The 18,406-nt window shown below is 50.3% G+C and overlaps 1 protein-coding gene across 1 annotated transcript; it reads left to right on the plus strand.

Moving 5' to 3' along the window:
• The first annotated feature begins 1,186 nt into the window (after window positions 1-1,186).
• On the plus strand, window positions 1,187-18,113 carry LOC128723561 (gamma-1-syntrophin). The gene is made up of 10 exons (XM_053817317.1): window positions 1,187-1,210; window positions 10,014-10,082; window positions 10,191-10,346; window positions 11,767-11,925; window positions 15,464-15,590; window positions 16,368-16,508; window positions 16,621-16,805; window positions 16,890-17,273; window positions 17,352-17,555; window positions 18,003-18,113. Exons 2-10 carry the CDS (start codon window positions 10,020-10,022, stop codon window positions 18,111-18,113), a joined length of 1,530 nt encoding a protein of 509 aa, XP_053673292.1. The 5' UTR covers window positions 1,187-1,210; window positions 10,014-10,019.
• Window positions 18,114-18,406: the final 293 nt, after the last annotated feature.

Raw genomic sequence — 18,406 nt, forward strand, 5'->3', positions numbered from 1 at the left:
TATCGCGTGTGATGTTTCCTCTCATCTCCGGTGGGTATCGCATGGTACAGGCTAAAACCGGTGGCAGTGTTGTGGTGACCAATCGAATCCTCGAGCACTCTTGACCGCCGGGTCTGTTCACCATCGGAATCCTCTTAACGATCACGAGACACGTGGTCACATGTGGTCTGCGGTGTGCTTCTCTGAATGTCAGCCACGTTAAACCTCCTGTGGGGACGCTTGATTAGGGCTTGCTTACCCTTTTGCAGTGAAGTTTGGTAATTTTCATCAATTACCAGGCAACCGCACAACTTTACATTATTCATGACTCATTCATTAATATTAATTTCCATTCCGTTTCTATTCCACCTCTGTACCGTCCTTTGTATTTCGTACGTCTCGCGTATTGCATTGTTTCGATCGTTCTGTTGGGAGAACGAAACGATTCAATTGTGACGAAGCCATTGTACTTGTGGGCAAGAAATACGTGCTGAAAATCTATTTAAAGGCCCAATAAACCATCCAAATACCCAGAAATCAATATTTGAGCAGGGTTTGCATATTTTTCAATCGATTTTCAAAACATAAGGTACGAGAACGGCCGACAGTGATTGCTCCCTGTGGCATTTCGTGCACTAATGAAGCTGAAATTGAATTTGGCGAGCACGCTTTAAATTCATTTTCCATTTTTGCGTCGTAAACGTGATCGAACTGGACCGACTGGGGAGTGCGATTGAATACGTATACGCTCGTCGAGTGGGGCTTTGGTTTAATTTATCGCATACGATTAAACATAATTTGGTACTTTAATTAAATTCCCCCGGTGTGTGCGCGCGCGCGCGATGGAACTGTCAATGTGAAACTTTAAAGCCTCCCCCCGAGCTCATGGTATCGGATTCTCTAAAAGATTCGCCTGCGTCTCGGGTGGAAAGTTTTATTATATTGCCCCAATGTCGGCCGCCACGGTTCGCGTGGCTGCGATCATCAATTGCTGTGATTGATTGGCGCTAAAGAAGGAGAAAACACTCCCTCAAATAGCGCGGGTCACAAACTCTCCAGCGAACTCACACCCCCGGCGAAAGCCAGCCACCAAAGCGCTCCAGTTAGCGCTTTTAATCATATTAATCATGTACTTTCAGCATCAATCAAACCCTGCCCGAGCGAGTCAACAAGGGCCCAAAGGGCGCAAATAAAAACACATCCGTCCTTTCCGCTCGCTTTTGTGCTTACGGTAGGTTATGTAAATATGCGGCTGAATGGTCGGAATTATGTTCGACGGTACGCTCGCTTCCTCCAGGGTCTGTCTTCTCGCTCGCTCGCTCTCAATCTCAACGCTCTTCACTTTCTTGTTCCCTTTGCACGCCGTTCTGACACTCTCGAGGCACTTGGCTCGACCGTATCGTAATCATGCAACTTTCCTGGCGCGATGCATTCCGCTTTGGCTGATTCGTTCATTCATTCATACCGAGCCTTCGCCCTTTTTGTGTCTTCGCTTCTTTTGCGTTCGCCGTTGAAGTGCATCACCCGGCTCGCTGATGAATTAAAGCCAGGCGGCAAGAGGAAACCGTACCGCGGGCTGACGATGGACGAAAAGATAACAAGCATAAAAGCCAAACGGGTGATACATGGTGCTTCTGCTCGAATTTTCTCACCACCGGTTGTTTTTTTTTATCGCTCACACCACAGTTCAGCGCTTTCTTTGGGCCCCAGCCCCGGTTTTATGATATGGAGCATGCAGAGCATGACCTATGCGCCTCAGTGTACCTCTCGAAAAACAGAGACCCAGACCATGGTCCTGCCCTACACCGCATCAATGTTGTGCATATGTTGTGCATATGTTAATGCCGACGTGAGCAGCGGCACGAAAACGCGCCCTGGGCGCGCTGGTCGAAAAGTGCATCACATTATGCCGATTGCAAGACGTTCGATGATGATTATTGCCTCGGATGAGAGAGCGCTGTTCGACGTAACCCTCCCTGAGGGAGAAGATACACACTCAAAACAAAACAAAAAAAAGAAATGCATCACACACCACCGCGAGAGCCAGATGCAGAAGCGATAGCACAGATGGTGATGATGCAGTAGCTGCAAATAAGACCTTGTTTGACCAGCTTCGATGCACGATCGATGATGACTCGACACTGAGAAGGGTGTGTTTCTTTTTGTTGGTGTGCTTCTTCTCGTCGCCGATCTTCCTGCTCACGATCGCTTTGTTCAGCATATGTTAAGCAGCGATGGCGAGTGGCATGAAGTAAAATTGAATGCAACAACAAGATCGGGGTTGTGTCGAATGAAATGTAAAAATTCAGGCAAACAGTCAATGATGAGGAGCTCCCAAAATGGTGGATCTCACTCACGCAGCGATGGTTTAGATGGATCGTAGAATTGCTACTCTAAATACGGCAGCGTTTAGCGTGAGTTTCAAACGTCTCAAACATCGAACAGTTCGCTAGAAAGAAGTGATTCATCACCACACACGCGCTTTAGATGGTTGCTCTGAGACGGCTCTCGTAGCATCTGATTGAACGTGTGTTTATGGTCCCGTTTCTAGGCGAAACGCGCCCCAAAGAAACCACCCCAAGCCACGAAAGGAACGCGATTCATGCTGATTGCGCCGGTCGAATTTAAACCGACATACAAAAGCACCTCCAACCTAGCGGTCCCGGCATGCGCGCCCGCGAACAGCTGCGTCCATCTGTTTTGTGGGCACAATTTGTAGAAACCCCGATCGAGCCGATTGATATGTCGAACGGAGCGCAACGCAGATGGAGTTCAGCGCGGATCCGTTTTAAATTTATGAAATCAACAACAATGTATCGGTGGTGTGTGCGCCCTGCTGGCAAACGGGCTGTGTGTGCAATATTTGGTGCCCGTTCGCGAGGTCAGCCCCAAGAGAGATGGTCGGTCCCGTGTTCGCGAGCCTGTACGCTGCTTGATATGCGTCCTGCGTTCCGACGCTGCTGTTGCTCAATTGTTTCCCACGAGCGTCGAATTAGTTATCTCCTCTTTTTTTTTTGTCTCTCTCGTATTGAATATTATTGGGCTTTGGGATCTTTTATAACGCTCGTAAGGGTCGGAGACACACACCGGCACGCCCTACCACCTCACAGCACAAACGGCGTCGACTTTGTGGCGGACAGAACGGAAAAAAAGTAAACATTGCGCTCTTTGCCGTACATTTCCAACGAGGAGGCGATTCAAACCCCGCTTTTCTCCGGCTGCAAGCGAGGGAAAGCGCTCCGGCCAAACCCCTTTTCCCGTGGGGCCTGTTTTTTGTGTGTGTGTCTGTGTTTCCACTTCCTTTTGTGTCGGGACGGTGTTGAAACATTTGTTAGGCGTTTTTGTTCCGCGCGTTTGTTCGCGCTCGTCGTTACACACATCCGTTTCATCTAAATGCATCGCGCCACATAAACGTCGTTGTCGCCGGGGGGGGGGGTTTTGGGGCACGGCAAAACGGCAGCTGCATGAGGCGGCAAACCAACAGGCACGGCCCACATGCCCACGTAGGGGTCCCTTTAGGGACGCGCCAGCCATCGGAGCAGATCGTGCATCATCGATCGCTCGGCGTGTAATATAACGCGCGAGCCAGGACGCGGGCCGTGAGGATACCGAAATTTTCCACCCAACACCCCGGGTGTTGTGTGTGTGTGTGTGCAGGCTCGAGAAAATATCACTAGGTCAATCCGGCCTCCGGCGGGTCAGGGGTTATCTGACGGTGTTTTGAAACTGTGCACTGGGATGCTGGGAATCGGTACGCTCACAAAATGGTGAATCGAGTTTCGCAGATAATAATGCCTACAGTGGGCTCATAGCTCTTGCTGGTATAAAACACACCCCAACCTGGAGCATCGCTACCGCTCGATCATTTATCAGCGACAACATTAAAGTTGAATCACTTTTGAATTTATATATCACCAAACCAAACCCCCATTCCAAACAAAAGCGCAGTAGCTTCAGCGCTCAGAATTGTTTTACAACTCCAGCACGCAGCTGGCAATGCATCACAAACCCGGCCATAAAACGACCCCGAGGTAGCCGAACATCCGATGTTCGGCGCAAATTCCCCAACAAACAAACCAACAACGCCAACAGGGATCCATAGATCGACAGACAAGCCCCGACGGGGCGGAGTACGGCACTAACGAATGGCCTACCGCGGTCACGCTGGCCCGGTCCTTCCGGGTGATGGTGCAGCAGATAGCAGATAGACTGGCATATGATGCGCCTGGTAGCAGGCGCGCATAACTGCACACCCGCCGACGGTAGCGCGGCAAATTCCGACTGACCTAGAAAAAGTTCCACATCACATTTTTTGTTTCACTGCTCGCTCGGCGCGCTCATATCGGCTTCATTATCGGCATCATCTCTAGCTTCGCGCGGATGGAGCAGCTGTTGGAAGAGTTGGAGGGAGAAGGGGTTAAAAGGGACCCAAGGGAGCAACATCAAATGCTGCTGGTCAATGCTCTCCTCGCGTTTGCCAGCTACACTGATGAAGCGATGATGTCGTCGATGGTGTCGCCACGTTTTATTGCGCTTGTGACGCTTCGTCTTCTCGAGCCGTTGGCGCTGGGCGGCACGTTTGAGAGCTTCTGCTGCTAACGATCCTATGACCTGCGACGAGCGGCCCGGGAGTGCTCCCGTCGGGTGTCCGGAACCCCGTGGGATCGGGATGATGGACTGCGACGACCGGAGGAACCAACTACTCATCGAATAAATAATTTTTCACGCTGCAAATGTAATTTATTTTCCTCCATTTTGTTTTTTGCTGTGTGCCAATTCCCACTCCTGGTTTACAGGGGGCTAACGTACTAACAATTTCGTAGGACGCCCACCGGCACCACTCCCTTGCCAAGGCCCCGAGGTGCTGGTGTGAAAAATACGGCAATGTTTTAACCAACAACAACAAAAAATGGTCCCTTTCATTCGCAAACGATCGCGATGAAGCGGTGAAGGTGTAAATTACCACGAAGTCTCCGCGACATCAGGAAGGCTGGGCTAGGGGTGTTTTTTTTTTCGTGTTCTTCCACCCAGGTCATGAGTAGCGTGGGACGACGTGGGAGCCCTCGGGTTGGGTGAGTCTGTGTCCCAAAACGGGTACAACGAAAAGAACAACAACAAAAAATTGCACAAAAATCCTAAAGGGCGCCCTCCGGGATGTGGTGTCAAAGTTTGCCTTTTTTGCGCGCAAAATTACGCCCCCATCGTGGGCGCATCCTACGCGCCCTCCCCACCGATGCACACAACGCTGCTGCACACAAAACCCCATTAAATTGCATCCCTATCGAACGGCATTGACAGCGATGCTGACAGACGCTCTGCTTTTGCTGCCTTCTTCTGCCACGCGAACGAAGCGCGCACACTCCCGCGGCATCGAAGCGTTCCCACAGCGCAGTACGAAGGGTGGCAGAGCAGAACCAGCTCCAGCTTCAACCCCTTCGCCAAGGAAGGGTGCACGTTTGAGCGTGGCGTGGAACGAAGCGTGCCCCGCGTAATAAGCCAATAACTCGTGGCGCGCCGGAATATGCTTTAGCCCGAGGGGCCACCGGGGCGCTCCGTTTCAAAGCTCCGTTTTTTTTGTTTTTTTTTTGCAAAACCCAATGCAAAGTGACTGCTCCTCGGGGAGCGGCGAGTCGTTTCGTTCGCGCTTCCATTTTGTGGCGTGTCCTGGCTCGCTGGCTGACAAATCTCAAACGTCCTGACAGTTATCCTCTGGCGTTGGTCCTTTCTGTGCGAGATCACCGGGCCGGGCACTCAAAGTGAAGTAAATTTATATCAGCATCCGGTCCGTGCAGCGTTCCAGCTTCCAGCAGGAGGTGTGAGTGCTTCTTTGAGAGGGAAAGCAGCAAAAAAATGTGCATTTCAAATTTTACTATTCTGCGAACTTTTACGGCGGAGGGAAAAAAACCGTGAGCTCGCGAGGGACCAAGGGACCCATTTTTGTGTTCCATTCTTTGCTGCTTCATCCCTCCACGCGAGACTCTGCTGGGAAAAGAAATGCCAAGCGCGGAACGCTAGTTAGCAAATCGGAATTAGAACTTATTACAACCCATTTGAATCGATTTTTGCCCGCCATTTTGCAGCCCGTGGAGAGCGATTTATCTTGCTTTGCATGCAGTATTACGGTAAATATTACAGTAATATAAATATGTATATGGCTTCATATTGCGGGGCAACATTTGGGCGCGTCAAAACCCCTGCAACAGAAAGCATTTCTTTACCGCTCTGTTGTTGAAAATTTCACTCATACTTCCGATGAAATGGTGCAGACGCACCGGTTACGAGCACTTTCAGCAGGGCTCCATCTACTTACCGGTCGCAAGAAGATGCCTGCTGTATTATTCAGCATGCCGAAAATATTATGCCAAGCTCGCGGGTATTCGAATACCGGAGTGAAGATGCGCAAACCCGTCGGCTTGCCGTCGGCAAGCGAATAAAAGAAACAATAGCTATCAACCGGTTGCCGTCGGATCAATCGGTGAGGCAACTTCTCGGAAGCGTCTGGATCCTTTGCATAGAGCACCTTCTTTTTTTCGGTGCAAACGACGCACCACGCGCCTTCCCGGCGTTCACCGAGCTGCTTCAGAATAATTGGACTCGGCATAGGTTGGATGCAACGCGCAGTCCTACGGCACGAGGCAAAAGGAATTTATGCCAATTCGTATCATCTCGAGCCACACCAGCGGGAGGCTGTTTTTTGTGTTGTGTTAGAATTCCCAATCCCAATCCGGGTCTGCCGCGGGTGGCTTTGGGCTTAGAGGAAAACCGGCCCCTAACGGATACGATAGCCATATTTCATAAGCCACCACTGGGGAATTGGGAGGAACCAGCGGGATAGAACTTCGGTTGCGTTTTGTCCCTGAAACGATCTAGAAGAAGCTTCATCCAATGCTGCGGGAACACTTGAAAGGGAAAAGCTTGGGATGAATTTGTTATTAATACACTTTCAAGTACGGTTCAAACGTATGATTGCAATATAAACAGGCGCCTGTTCGACGTTAACTTATCCGAGCAATCCTGTTTATCGTTTTAATTCATCTCAAGCATTTATTGGCACGCTTTCCACCCCACTTTGGCTGATTGAGAACACTTTATTATAGCGGGTGGTTTATTGGAACTTCGCCGCTTCGCATCTGCAACGGCCGCCCGGTTCTAGACTCCGTTCTGACGGAACGCTTCTGCGAAATTTCGGGTCATGGTTAGAAACCGGCGATCAGGAGCTGTATGTTAGTGTGCTGTGGGATTTCTCGTTTCCTTCCACCAAACACCAAACTTTGCCCAATCTTATTCTTTACCACTTTATTGTGATGATGTTCTCGATTGGTGGATTGGTGAGTTCGCGTCGGCGGCCGACACGGGGAGCCATGATTTTGTTATGATAAACCTCAAAACAATCAGAAACGCAGAGAAGAGGGGAACAAAAAGGCATGAGCGAAAGATTGGATCTGCAACGAAAAAAAAAAAAAATGGACCGGTACCGTTCGGTCGGTTGGCCAAAAAGGATCGATGATTGCGAAACGGTGAAGCGCCCCGAGACCCAACTGCAACCCAATCGAAAGAGCAAAAGGGCAATGGGACCCCAATCTTTGGCCGGGGAAGCATTCACGATCAAATTGATTAATGAGTAAATTTTCACAAGTGCTCGATTCATTAAGCGGTTGTAGTATCGAGAAGAAGAACACCGCTGGGAGCCGCACAAGGATGATCGAACCAAGGAGTGTGAGTCGGTTAAGGACAACGTGCTTTTTTTTTTTGCTTTTGGAGCTAGTCCACAAAAAGGAAGGCGTTCCCAAAATTGGGGAATGAGGTAGGGTTTTTTTTTGCAGTCGTTTTCTTGCGTAAAAAAAACTCAATAAATTATAAACGATACAATTTAATGGATAATGAAACGTTTGGGAGCTGCAACCCGAAGGGATAGCGCCCGGGATTGCACCGTTTAACGTCCATGGTGTTGCCGTGTTTATTTTAACTTTCAACTTGAGTGGGTTTTCCTTTTCGCTGTTTCCAGCAGACCGTGATTTTCTCTTGACCCTACCGCGGGCCACCGAAAAGGTTCCACCGTTAAGCAAGTGGGTTCTTTTTCACAAGACAGTTCTACGCTCCCGTTAGAACGAAACGGGCGTTCGTTCCTGAACTCATCTTCTACGTGCAGCTCATAATCTCGCTGAAATTATATGCTCGATATGATTTCTCTATTAATTGCATTCGTGCCTCGCGAGGCCCCTTTGCGTTCCTTCGCTACATTTAGCTAAAGTGATGTTGTGTATCGCTATGCTAATCATCCACGCGCAGGACTCCAGGGTCTAGAAAGTGATAATTGTTGAGTCAGCGTACAGTAATTATGCACGAACAAGTCAATTGAACGCGATCAACCCGAGCGAACCGCGATCGTGGGCCGCGAACGTGAGCGTTTATGTAATTTTTAATTAATTTTCAATTACCCCCCTCGCAAACAAACGAGCTGCGAGCCGTGTTTTCCTTGTCGAAAAGCGTGTTTGACTATCAATCCGCCCGGGGGGGACGACGATGCTGAATGTACGGGCGCAGTTTGAACCGACGAAGACAACCGGTTGCCGCTGATGACTAGTTTCATTTCTCGTTACTCACAGTCATGCAAAATGCTTACGAGCTGCGGATGGGCAATTACATCTTAGTCGGCTCCCGTGTGGGTCCTCTTGCGAGAATTCCTAATTTAGAGTCCGGTCGTGCCGGTCCGTTTCGTGTTTTGAGGTGTACCTGAAAGCCCATGATTAAATTAAATTCTGCATGAAACGAGTTAGGATTGTTTTTATCAAACAATGATACGCTGGGATTTAAATGTTACAGCTGCGTTATTTCAAACTTCAGATTAGCATTGGAAACTGACTTTCCTGATAAATCTATACCAAAGGGGTTTACAAAAAAGCGAGTACTATTAGGCATACCTCATAATGTGTAAACCGAGGGTACCGATCTAGCCAGGCAGCTCATCAGCGGCCAAAAGCTGGAACCCCGGGTGCCGCTTTTACCCAACTCCATCGGCACGCCGAAGCAAAGAAGTTAATAATGATTATCGAGATGAATTTCTTCCCATTAAATCGGGGAGCCAGTTTTCTGGTTTGTGAGTGGAAGGGGTATATTTTTTCCACCTTCAAACCCACTCAATGCTGGCCGCGATCGCCCGTAACGTAGGCTGGTGGAGGCACGAGCCGCAGTCTAGGGAAAAGAAATTTGCGCTCCTGCCCATCAACACACTTTAGTGTAATTATTCCATCCATTTTCCACTCTGGCCCCGGTCGCGGGCGCCTGCACAAGGCCATCATTTATTTGTTTGCCTCCTGCTGCCGGGCCCCGACGAACGCGGGAAGCGCACAAACACGGTTAGCATAGGCGTGGAAGCCTTTGATGGTTGGGAAGAAAATTAGCTGCGGAAAAGCTATAGTAATCTATATTTAATCACACCTATTCCTGCGCCACGGTACCCGGTACCTAAACACCCGTCAGAAGAATGTGTTAATGTTGGCCTATTTTTGCGCGATATGTACGATACACACACCGCAGCTATAGTGATGGAGCTTAGTTATGGCCAAATCGCCAGAAATCGCTGTTTGATGCAGTGTGCCAGGCCGCGCCCATCTGCGGAACTAACCTTACCCAATGCCACGAAAGTGCTAAACAAAAACTTGGTCCATCGTACTTCTAAGGATCACTAAAAGCCCATAGAAGAGGACGAACAGGGTGAACCCGAGTCTTGTGGGTGAAAAATTGACTAAGTTTAATCAGTTTCTTATGAGCTCGTCACGCCAGCCCGCCGGGTGCTTTTATTGGCCGCCCCATTTCCACGGGCACGACTAGGGAAAGTCCCGGGGAAAGAATATTAGCTCCAGTGCACCGGGGTTTGGGCGCAGGTCGACTGGAAGGCTTTAAAGTCGGTGCAAAACTTTGCTCATAAAATTTTAATTACAAACGATCGATCGGATCGACCCACCGAAGCGCGTGCAACCGAAAATGGCTAATTTCTCTCTCTCACTCTCTGCTTTTCGTTCACTCGTTCGCAGCAAAATATGAAGATCAACGCGTCCAAGATGGCGACCCCGATCGAAGAGAAAGTTGATCAGAATCTGAAGGTAAGTTGCGCCCATCTTGCGGCCATTGGTGGCGATTAATTTGCTCGATACGTGCACCCACCACACGCAGTCTGATAACCGTTGTTCTTGTTCAATTGGCGTGTTTAGACCCGCACCGGGATGGTGATGATAAGCGATGGCAAAAGCAAACCAGAACTCGCCCGGCTGCACCTTTCGATGGAGATGATCACGATCCAGAAGCAGGACACGACAACGCCCGCCCCGACGCCCACAAACGCCACCCACCCACCCATCGAGTCTAAGGTAAAGGTCGGTACTGTTGCAGAATAAGGGAATAAGGTTTTTTTTTTCGGGAAAACCCTCCACTCGATAGCGCACGGTTACTCATGATGGTTGCTCAGTCGGCTGATAAATTGAGCCAATATTCAAAGCACTGCCGTACCGTAATTACTACCGCGAATTTCATCATCTAATATCGGTTATTGATCTGCGCGTTGCGCAGAAGTGGTGCGCATCGTGTTCTAATTCATTTTTTTTTCATGAAAAAATTACTTGGTTTGATAGAAATCGTTCCGTAAAAAGCCAACATCGAACGCCTCGAACGTGACTCGTCCAGCGATAAGGCAATTCATGGCCTGGAAATTCATAATCTCCCACCGTATGGTAGCAAATTGTGGCTTCCGGTGCAATCTATTAACCTCCCGAACCGATAACCAGGTCAAACAAGCGCGCTCACCCGACCCAACGAGTCATTTCCCAAAAGCCGAGCTCAAACACGGGCACGCATTCATCATCCACAGGGAGGGAGGCATTTTTTTTTTCATTTCTTTCGTAATGCCAGATACCAGATAAGCCCCATCGCGCCGAAATTTCTTTTTCCTAAAAATAACAAGCCCACTCCACCCGGGAGAGAGTGTGCAAAGAAGGACAAAACAAAACCACAACGACGCCCTCTGACAGCCAGAAACTGCCGCCGGGCTAACAAGACGAACGCGAATTCATGGAGGTCTTGCTCCGTAGGGCTCCGGCTCCAAGGAGACAGCCCCCGAGGCTAATCGTTTGAGCCACATTAAACCGATACCACATTAGCCGATTGGCGGCCGTAAAAGCTAATTATCGCTTCGGCACGGTTTTTTGGCGCGCGCACCCTGCTCCATTCCGGTTCGCTGGATCGATGGAGCATCACTTTCGGTCGAAGCACACGTCTTCTGGCCGGTTTTCTCGGTGCAAAAGCAATTACTACCCCGTTCCGGTACGTCGTCGTGTGTTGCGTGAGCGTATGAGCTCGTGCAGGACGCGTAAAGCGAGTGGGTAAAATAAACTCGACCTACGACCTGGCTGGCTGACTGGCTGGCCGTGTGATTACATTATCGCCCCGCGGAGATAATGCGTCGTGGGCAGTGCAATGTGGCCATGCCGGAAATATGCGACCAAATTGGGCCCGCTTTGCGTGTTTATTTACCCAAGCACGCATTGGCCGGGCGAAAGCAATTGCAAACAAGCATTAGCGCGCGGTACTCGTGAATTATCAACTCAGGAGAGCTGCAGTTTATGTTGCTCCAATTATCGTCAGCTGAGTGTGCGATTATCCGTGAATTTATGCTTGGCATATGTTGCATGTGCAATGCATCAAACCAAGTGTGTAATAGTCTCTTATGCTTCTCTCTTTTTTGCTCTCTTTCTCTCTCTCTCTCTCTCTCTCTCTCTCCTACAAAACCCACAGGAACGCATGGTACAGATCACACGCCAGAAAGTGGGCGGCCTTGGGCTGAGCATAAAGGGTGGCGCCGAGCATAAACTGCCGATACTGATATCGCGGATCTACAAGGACCAGGCGGCCGACGCAACAGGTCAGCTGTTTGTTGGCGATGCCATCATCAAGGTAAGCACACACCACCGTTTCGTGCTCCGCTGAAGCACGCAAAATGAATTCCCTTTGGTGTCCGCTTTCGTTCTCGCTTGCGTCGCCGTTTTATCGCGTCTTGGCCATCGCTTCCGTCGGGTGACCCAAAGTTTTTTGAGGTGCGCCCACGGGGCACCTGTTAGCGGCGACGCACCAAACAGGTCCCGGTGCCACATCGATAAGAAAGAGCATGGGCATGGACGGCGTGAGCAGGGTGATACTATTAGGGTACTTCATGAATTGGTCCCTTTTTTTTGCCTGTCGAAACATGAATTTGCACTCCCCATCCCCGTCGAAATGTGGGATCGTAAGGAGCACAAAAAAAAAAGATTCATGAAAAAAGGACACGCAAATAGGCTGGGGCCGGGCGTCCTTTTTCTTTCGGTTGATATCACACGGGCGGCATCAAGGAGCCGAAAGATTCCCCGAATTATCCCACAACAAATCTGGGCAATTATATTAGGCAAAAATGAATGTGTCTCGGCAAAAGTTTTCCACCATTTCCCGCGACGCTCGAAGGTGCCGCGTGAGGAGTTGGGCGAAAGAGAAAAAAAAACGCAACCCAAATCGTTAGACCGGGCGATGAGGAAGGACCGAAATTGTTTTAATCCTGATTTTTGTTCCGCGTCCCTGTTTTGGGGTACGGCAATCATTATTGCTTAGTTTATCTTAGCTCCCTACTTCTCTGGAGGGTTTCCCAAAATAACCAGGATCAGCTTTGCGGCTCGTCGGCCAACAGCCAATCAGCGCCTTCGAGGCGAGCGAAAATTGTGCCAGATCCTGCGAGGTAACGGACAAGTGTGCCTTCCCGTCAAAGAGTGTAACAGGAGTACTTCCCCATCCGGCTTTGATACTGTTTGCTGTGCATGTATTTCCGTTCGTGCCCCTTTCATTCGTGCGAGCAGTGGCAAAGCCGTCCTCGGGTTGAGCCTTTTTCTCGATGATGCCGCCACCATGGCGACGCCAGGGCATGTAAGCCCTCCGGAAGAGAAAATGTGGTTAATCCCAATGCCCTCGGTTTTTCCGGCTTCACTCCCTGTCGGAAGTGTTGGTGTTCTGGCGGGTTTGGAACCAAGGACGGCAGGATAACGCCATTTTGCCCATTTTCCTCCCGAATCCCGAGTAAAATAAAATCCCAATTCCGGCCGCTCCACCGCCGATTCATTCGCAATGTTTATCTCCTGTATGAATTAATTAAAAGGACACTTTAAAGCAGGTTAGGTATCTCTATCGCTCCGGCTTCGTCCGTCCTCGGGAAAGCAGAAAATAACGCCCGGGAACTGGCGAATGGCGAATGCTGCCGGCAAAGTTTCCGCAGTAGCTTTGACAAATTAAACCATTCGCCGACAGTTTAGAAACGAGACCGGGACTTGCCTTTTCGGTCGGAATTGTGTAATTGCTTCGTGCGATGGCGTCGCTATAGCGATACGTACGTCCCACGAGGTCGTCCGGCCGCGGTTGTGGATTACGGTGGACCATCAAAAAGGATACTCGCAGCACCGGACGGTCTCGACACGGGATCGAGACTTTGCGTCGTAACGGTGACCCAAAGCTACCGGAGTTACCGCGGTTTTTTTGAGCCACCGGCGACAGTTTGAAAAGCGTTTAAATGATAATAAAACCTTTCGCTTTTACAGCCGGATCCTGCCATTAGGCGAGATGAAGGACGACGATATTTTACGAGTTCTTCCTAATGGGCTGGACGTGAGTTCCACTCGCTCCCAGACTCTGACCTGTCGTTTACTGAAAGGTTGTAGTTTTAATTGAACATCAACGGTTGTTACCCGATAATTCACAGTCGCCTCACTTAAACCCGAGGGGGATTGAATTAGAAAAGGCTATGTCTATGGCTAGCAGCCAGTACGTATAAGCTCGCTGAACTAATCTCTTCGTGTCCGACACAAAACACTCCCCAACCTTTACACCGCCAACAGACACCGGGCTTTTTTTCGATCACTCTACGCCCGAGGTCTTACGGGTGCTTTATTGCAAGCACAGATAGTGAAAGAAACAGGAACACAGGAAGCAAAAACAGCAAGCTGGGAGGACGCTGTGACAAATGGCGGTATCGTTTTGTGACGGTGTTGCGGTTTGTCCTTGTCCGGGTTTCGTGTCCTTGCCAGCAAACACGTGAGGTGGCGCTTTTGTTTTGTGCGATTCTCAGCACGAAAGCTCGCTACCGCCCGGATCCAGCGGCCATCGCTCGCTGGAAGCTTGAGCTCGACATTTAATTAAGTTAACGTACGAATGTGTCAATTCGAATGTATCCCTGTCGATGGTGAACGAGAGCCCGGGTGCTTGGGATGCCTTCCTTTTCGGTGTCGTGTCAATCGCCCGGCGGTGGGGTCGGGTGATAAATGAACGTCAGTCATTTATTTGCGTTTTTGTGACACTTTTCATGGCACTTTTCGTTATGGAGCGGTCCACTGCGAGCCGTTTTTTTTATTCATTGATGCCAAAACTTTTTGCATCGCAGCATGCGCTGGTTGGTAGGTCGGGCAGCAGAATTTTAGATGTAATTTAAAAGCTTAAGACACTCGACCGCTGCAAAACCGCCACGGTGCAGCATGATTTATTGGCTGTTTGGGGCAGGAGTGTGGGGTGTTTCATAAACAAAATGGAATCAAAAATTTATGATCACATCCTAACCGGCGGAACCGACCGGAAACCCGATAAAACCAACTCGCCCTGCGATAGCCAACCGTAAAACTTTCAGCTCGGGAAAAGCCGTGCCACCCTCGTGGATGTTTTTCCACCCCGGTTTTTGGGTGGCGATGGAGTTCAGATAACACGCCCGCTCGTGCGCAAAGCTAAAGGGCCACATCCGGCCACTCCGACCAACTGGCCGGCGAGTATCAGAAAAAGGTGTAACCTTCTCAAAAACACACATTGAAGTTTTCGCCGAAAAGTTGAGGCACCGCTAATTTTGTTCCGCTCCCAAAAGGGTGATGCGTCCGTTCTTCCGCTTATCGTACCACTGTTCGGGCCAGTGATTTTATAAATTTTTGCAGACTGGATTAAAAAGCCCAAAAGATGACCAGCCCGGCCGAGGAAGCGAACGGTGCTTAACATTTCGCTCGCTTGGCTGACCCCTTCATTTCGCTTTCTCTTCGTCGCTTTTCATCCCAGCGCTCGCTCCAGACCCGCTGCGGTGTGGTGTGAAGCAAATTTTCCACTTCCTGTCCGTCCGTCAGGTGTAATCGCATGAGGTTCACAGCTTGAAACGCTACAATAAGGTTTACGCGTCCGTAGGGAATGTTAAATTAATTACAATACGAAGATTAGGTTCCTCTCGGATGTGCTAAAACTGCCACTAATCGCTAGAAGGTGATGTTAAATGTGCCGTTTCCTGAACATCTGCCCAACCTGAACACGAGAGCCTGAAAGCATGCGAACAGCTCAAGTATCCTTTCGTATACCCGACACAGGAGCCGGTTCGCTTACATTTTTCGGCTCATTTTTCCCAAAGCACTTTACGCTCAACATTCTCGACGTTTTTCTTCGCGTGTTGTTTCAGGTAAATGGCGAATACATCACGGCCTGTCCGCATGACGACGCGGTGAACATCCTGCGAAATGCCGGCGATATAGTCGTACTGACCGTGAGGCACTACCGCGCCGCGACACCATTCCTGCAAAAACAATGTAAGTTCCTGCTTCGGGCCTCGGGCAAAACAAAGCAAACGGGGACTCCTTTGTGACTTTCTGGGCGCTAAAGCTGCTCACCGATGCAGGAGTACAAAAGGACACCACCCCCACGTTTTCCAGCGGTCGGTCGTTTTGAACGAATCGTGAAAGTACTGGGCGACCCGAACGACCGGCAAAGTGAAAAACGACTCACTTCAGGGGTGAAGTACATCGCAGCTCAAGTCCCGGCCATTCGCTTGTTCTGGTCCAGCACAAAGGGCCGGTGGAATTTGTTTTTGCCTTCGCTCATCTGCGTCATTTGTCTGCTACCTTCATGGGGAGCAGGATTTTTTAACGCAGGTGGCAACGAAAACTGTAAACTCCATCTGTAGCATGGAAACGCCTCCCCCTTAAGGGTGGCGTTAGTTTTAGTACATGTTTAGAACACACCAGAAAGGGAAGCTTTAGCAGTGCCTGCTTCGTTAGCGTTTTTGCTCAACTGCACCGCCAGCAAGGAGAAGTTTATTTCAAAAGCGCACCGGTTGCCATTTTGTGAATACCACTGCAGAAGCCTCGCCCCTTCGAGGTGGAAAACTCGAATCCGGAATGCCCTGCCGGAATGTGCATCAAGGCCGTTTGGCCAGTCGAGCGCCATTTATCATGCAGATGCCACTCACCTAGAAACCTAGGGCCTAGTGGTGGTTGGGTAGGCTGTCAGTCAGCTCCGTGATATCAGCCATCAGGCGGATTCTATAATTTATTTCATTACGCGATCCGCTCCCTTTTTTCCACCAGTGAGCCGAGAAACGCCCGAATCGGACAACGACGCGACGTGCGCGGAGCTGAAGGCGGACGAAAATTGGAAATCGGTCAACAGTAGCCGGCCGGTGTCCATCAGCTCGGAGCCGGAAAATCGATGGATCGACTTGGTTTCGGGTGAGTGTATTGCTGCAGGTGCAGATACTGCCAAAAAGTTGGCCCGCTTGGTCGCTCGGTTGATGATTGATTTACCTTTTTTTTTCTCGGTTGGAACGATAAATCATACCAGTACCGCTCATGATGGCGTACGTCACGAGGTACATCTACGGCACGGATAAGCTGCGACCGAACGCGTTTGAGGTGCGAGGACTAAACGGGACCACCACGGGCATTATCCACTGCGATGATCTCGCCATTCTGAGCCAGTGGCTCAAGTACATCACCGACAACGTGGTCGGGTTGACTAGCTTGCAGGTAGGCAGGCAGCATTTCCCGCTGGTCATGAGCCATGAGCCACTCTCAGCGTAACATAACGCCCCGTTTTCTCGAACCCTACAGATGAAGCTGTTCAACCGGAACTTCCCGGTCGGCGAGCGGATCGAGTACATGGGCTGGGTGAACGAGGGTGTCATCAACAACCACATCTCGTGGCAAAGCTACAAACCGCGCTTCCTGGTGCTCAAGGGCACGGAAGTGATGCTGTTCGATTCGCCCCCACTCAACGTGACCGGGCTGACGAAGGCGAACGTCGCCTACAAGGTGTACCAGACGATGTTCCGCGTCGTGAAGGAATCGGAAACGGTGGACTCCCGGCAGCACTGCTTCCTGTTGCAAAGTTCGGGCCACGAACCGCGCTACCTCAGCGTGGAAACGCGCCAGGAGTTGCTGCGGATCGAAAACAGCTGGAACGCGGCGATCGTCACCAGCGTCATCAAGCTGGGCGTAAGTCGAGTGGTCCTTAAGGACTTTTGAGATTTGCTTTGGCTAATTACTGTTCCACACCTTTCGGTTTGTTTGCAGCGCAAAACGTTCGCCGTGTCGCATCACGGAAAAACGGGTGGCCTCACGCTCGACTGGCAGGCCGGATTTTCGCTCACCGAAGGCGCCGAAGCGGCCGTTATCTGGCAGTACAAGTTTTCGCAGCTTCGCGGCTCCAGCGACGATGGCAAGTCGAAGCTGAAGCTACACTTCCAGGACCACGAAACGCGAACCATCGAGACGAAGGTATGGCATTCGATCTTTTGATTCCCTCCCAGTCGCATCCTTCCTCGTTTTCCGGCCGTTCTTTTTTTTTTCGTTCATTTCCGTGTGCCTGCGTTTGACGTCCGGATTTTTCGATTCGTTTCGACTCTTAATTAAGCCTTCAAATTTGGAATCCACTTTGGTTTAGTTTTCCTGTTTTTGGTCGATTTCTAACACCATCTCGCTTCCGTAGGCTGTGTAGAGAAGTTTTTTGCGCCTGCCGTGGACAGTTTCCCCCCCCCCCCCGCTTCCCCCTCTTCCCGTTTTTCGTCCGTTGATGCTAATTTCGGTTCTCTTTTTCTCTCTTTTGCTTGCCATACCCAAATGCAAACATTGTACTCGCGCCCATCGATGCCACCCTGTGCTTCCATTCTCCCGATTTCGTCCACCCACTTTTTGGTCTGTATTTCCGCTTTCCCGCATCGAAAGGAGCTCGAGTGTCATGTGCTGCAAAGTTTGCTGTTCTGCATGCATGCCTTTCTGACGGCCAAAGTCGCTTCCGTCGATCCCACCTTCCTGAGCTCGATCCAGCAGGCCTAGGCCGGGGTGCCGACCACGCCAATGCCGGAGTGCTACGGGTTCGAGGTGCTGCTCGACGCCACGACACACGACACGCTGGAGCGCGATGGTGGTGAGGTGAGCGAGAAAAATCGGTTGTTTTCAGAATCTTCCCTCCGAGGTCGCGCGCAGATCCTGCGAGAATGATAGAGCCAGTGGTCCGGTGTTTCCACTGGCAGGCGCCGAATGGCAGGATCTGGCCGGGATCGCATCCCCTATGACACGCGCCAACCACGGTCAACAGAGAGCTTACAGACTTCTTCGACAACGGTGTC

Source organism: Anopheles nili, chromosome 3 (assembly GCF_943737925.1).
Source record: "Anopheles nili chromosome 3, idAnoNiliSN_F5_01, whole genome shotgun sequence".
In the NCBI taxonomy this organism is placed as follows: Eukaryota; Metazoa; Arthropoda; class Insecta; order Diptera; family Culicidae; genus Anopheles; species Anopheles nili.

What these genes read in the sequence shown, in the direction of transcription:
- LOC128723561 (XM_053817317.1), top strand. Translation starts at nt 10,020, where the DNA reads ATGAAGATCAACGCGTCCAAGATGGCGACCCCGATCGAAGAGAAAGTT. An exon ending in ACCCACCCATCGAGTCTAAG is followed by an intron (nt 10,347 to 11,766) that starts GTAAAGGTCGGT and finishes CAAAACCCACAG; the next exon opens with GAACGCATGGTACAGATCAC. An exon ending in CCAGCGTCATCAAGCTGGGC is followed by an intron (nt 17,274 to 17,351) that starts GTAAGTCGAGTG and finishes GTTTGTTTGCAG; the next exon opens with CGCAAAACGTTCGCCGTGTC.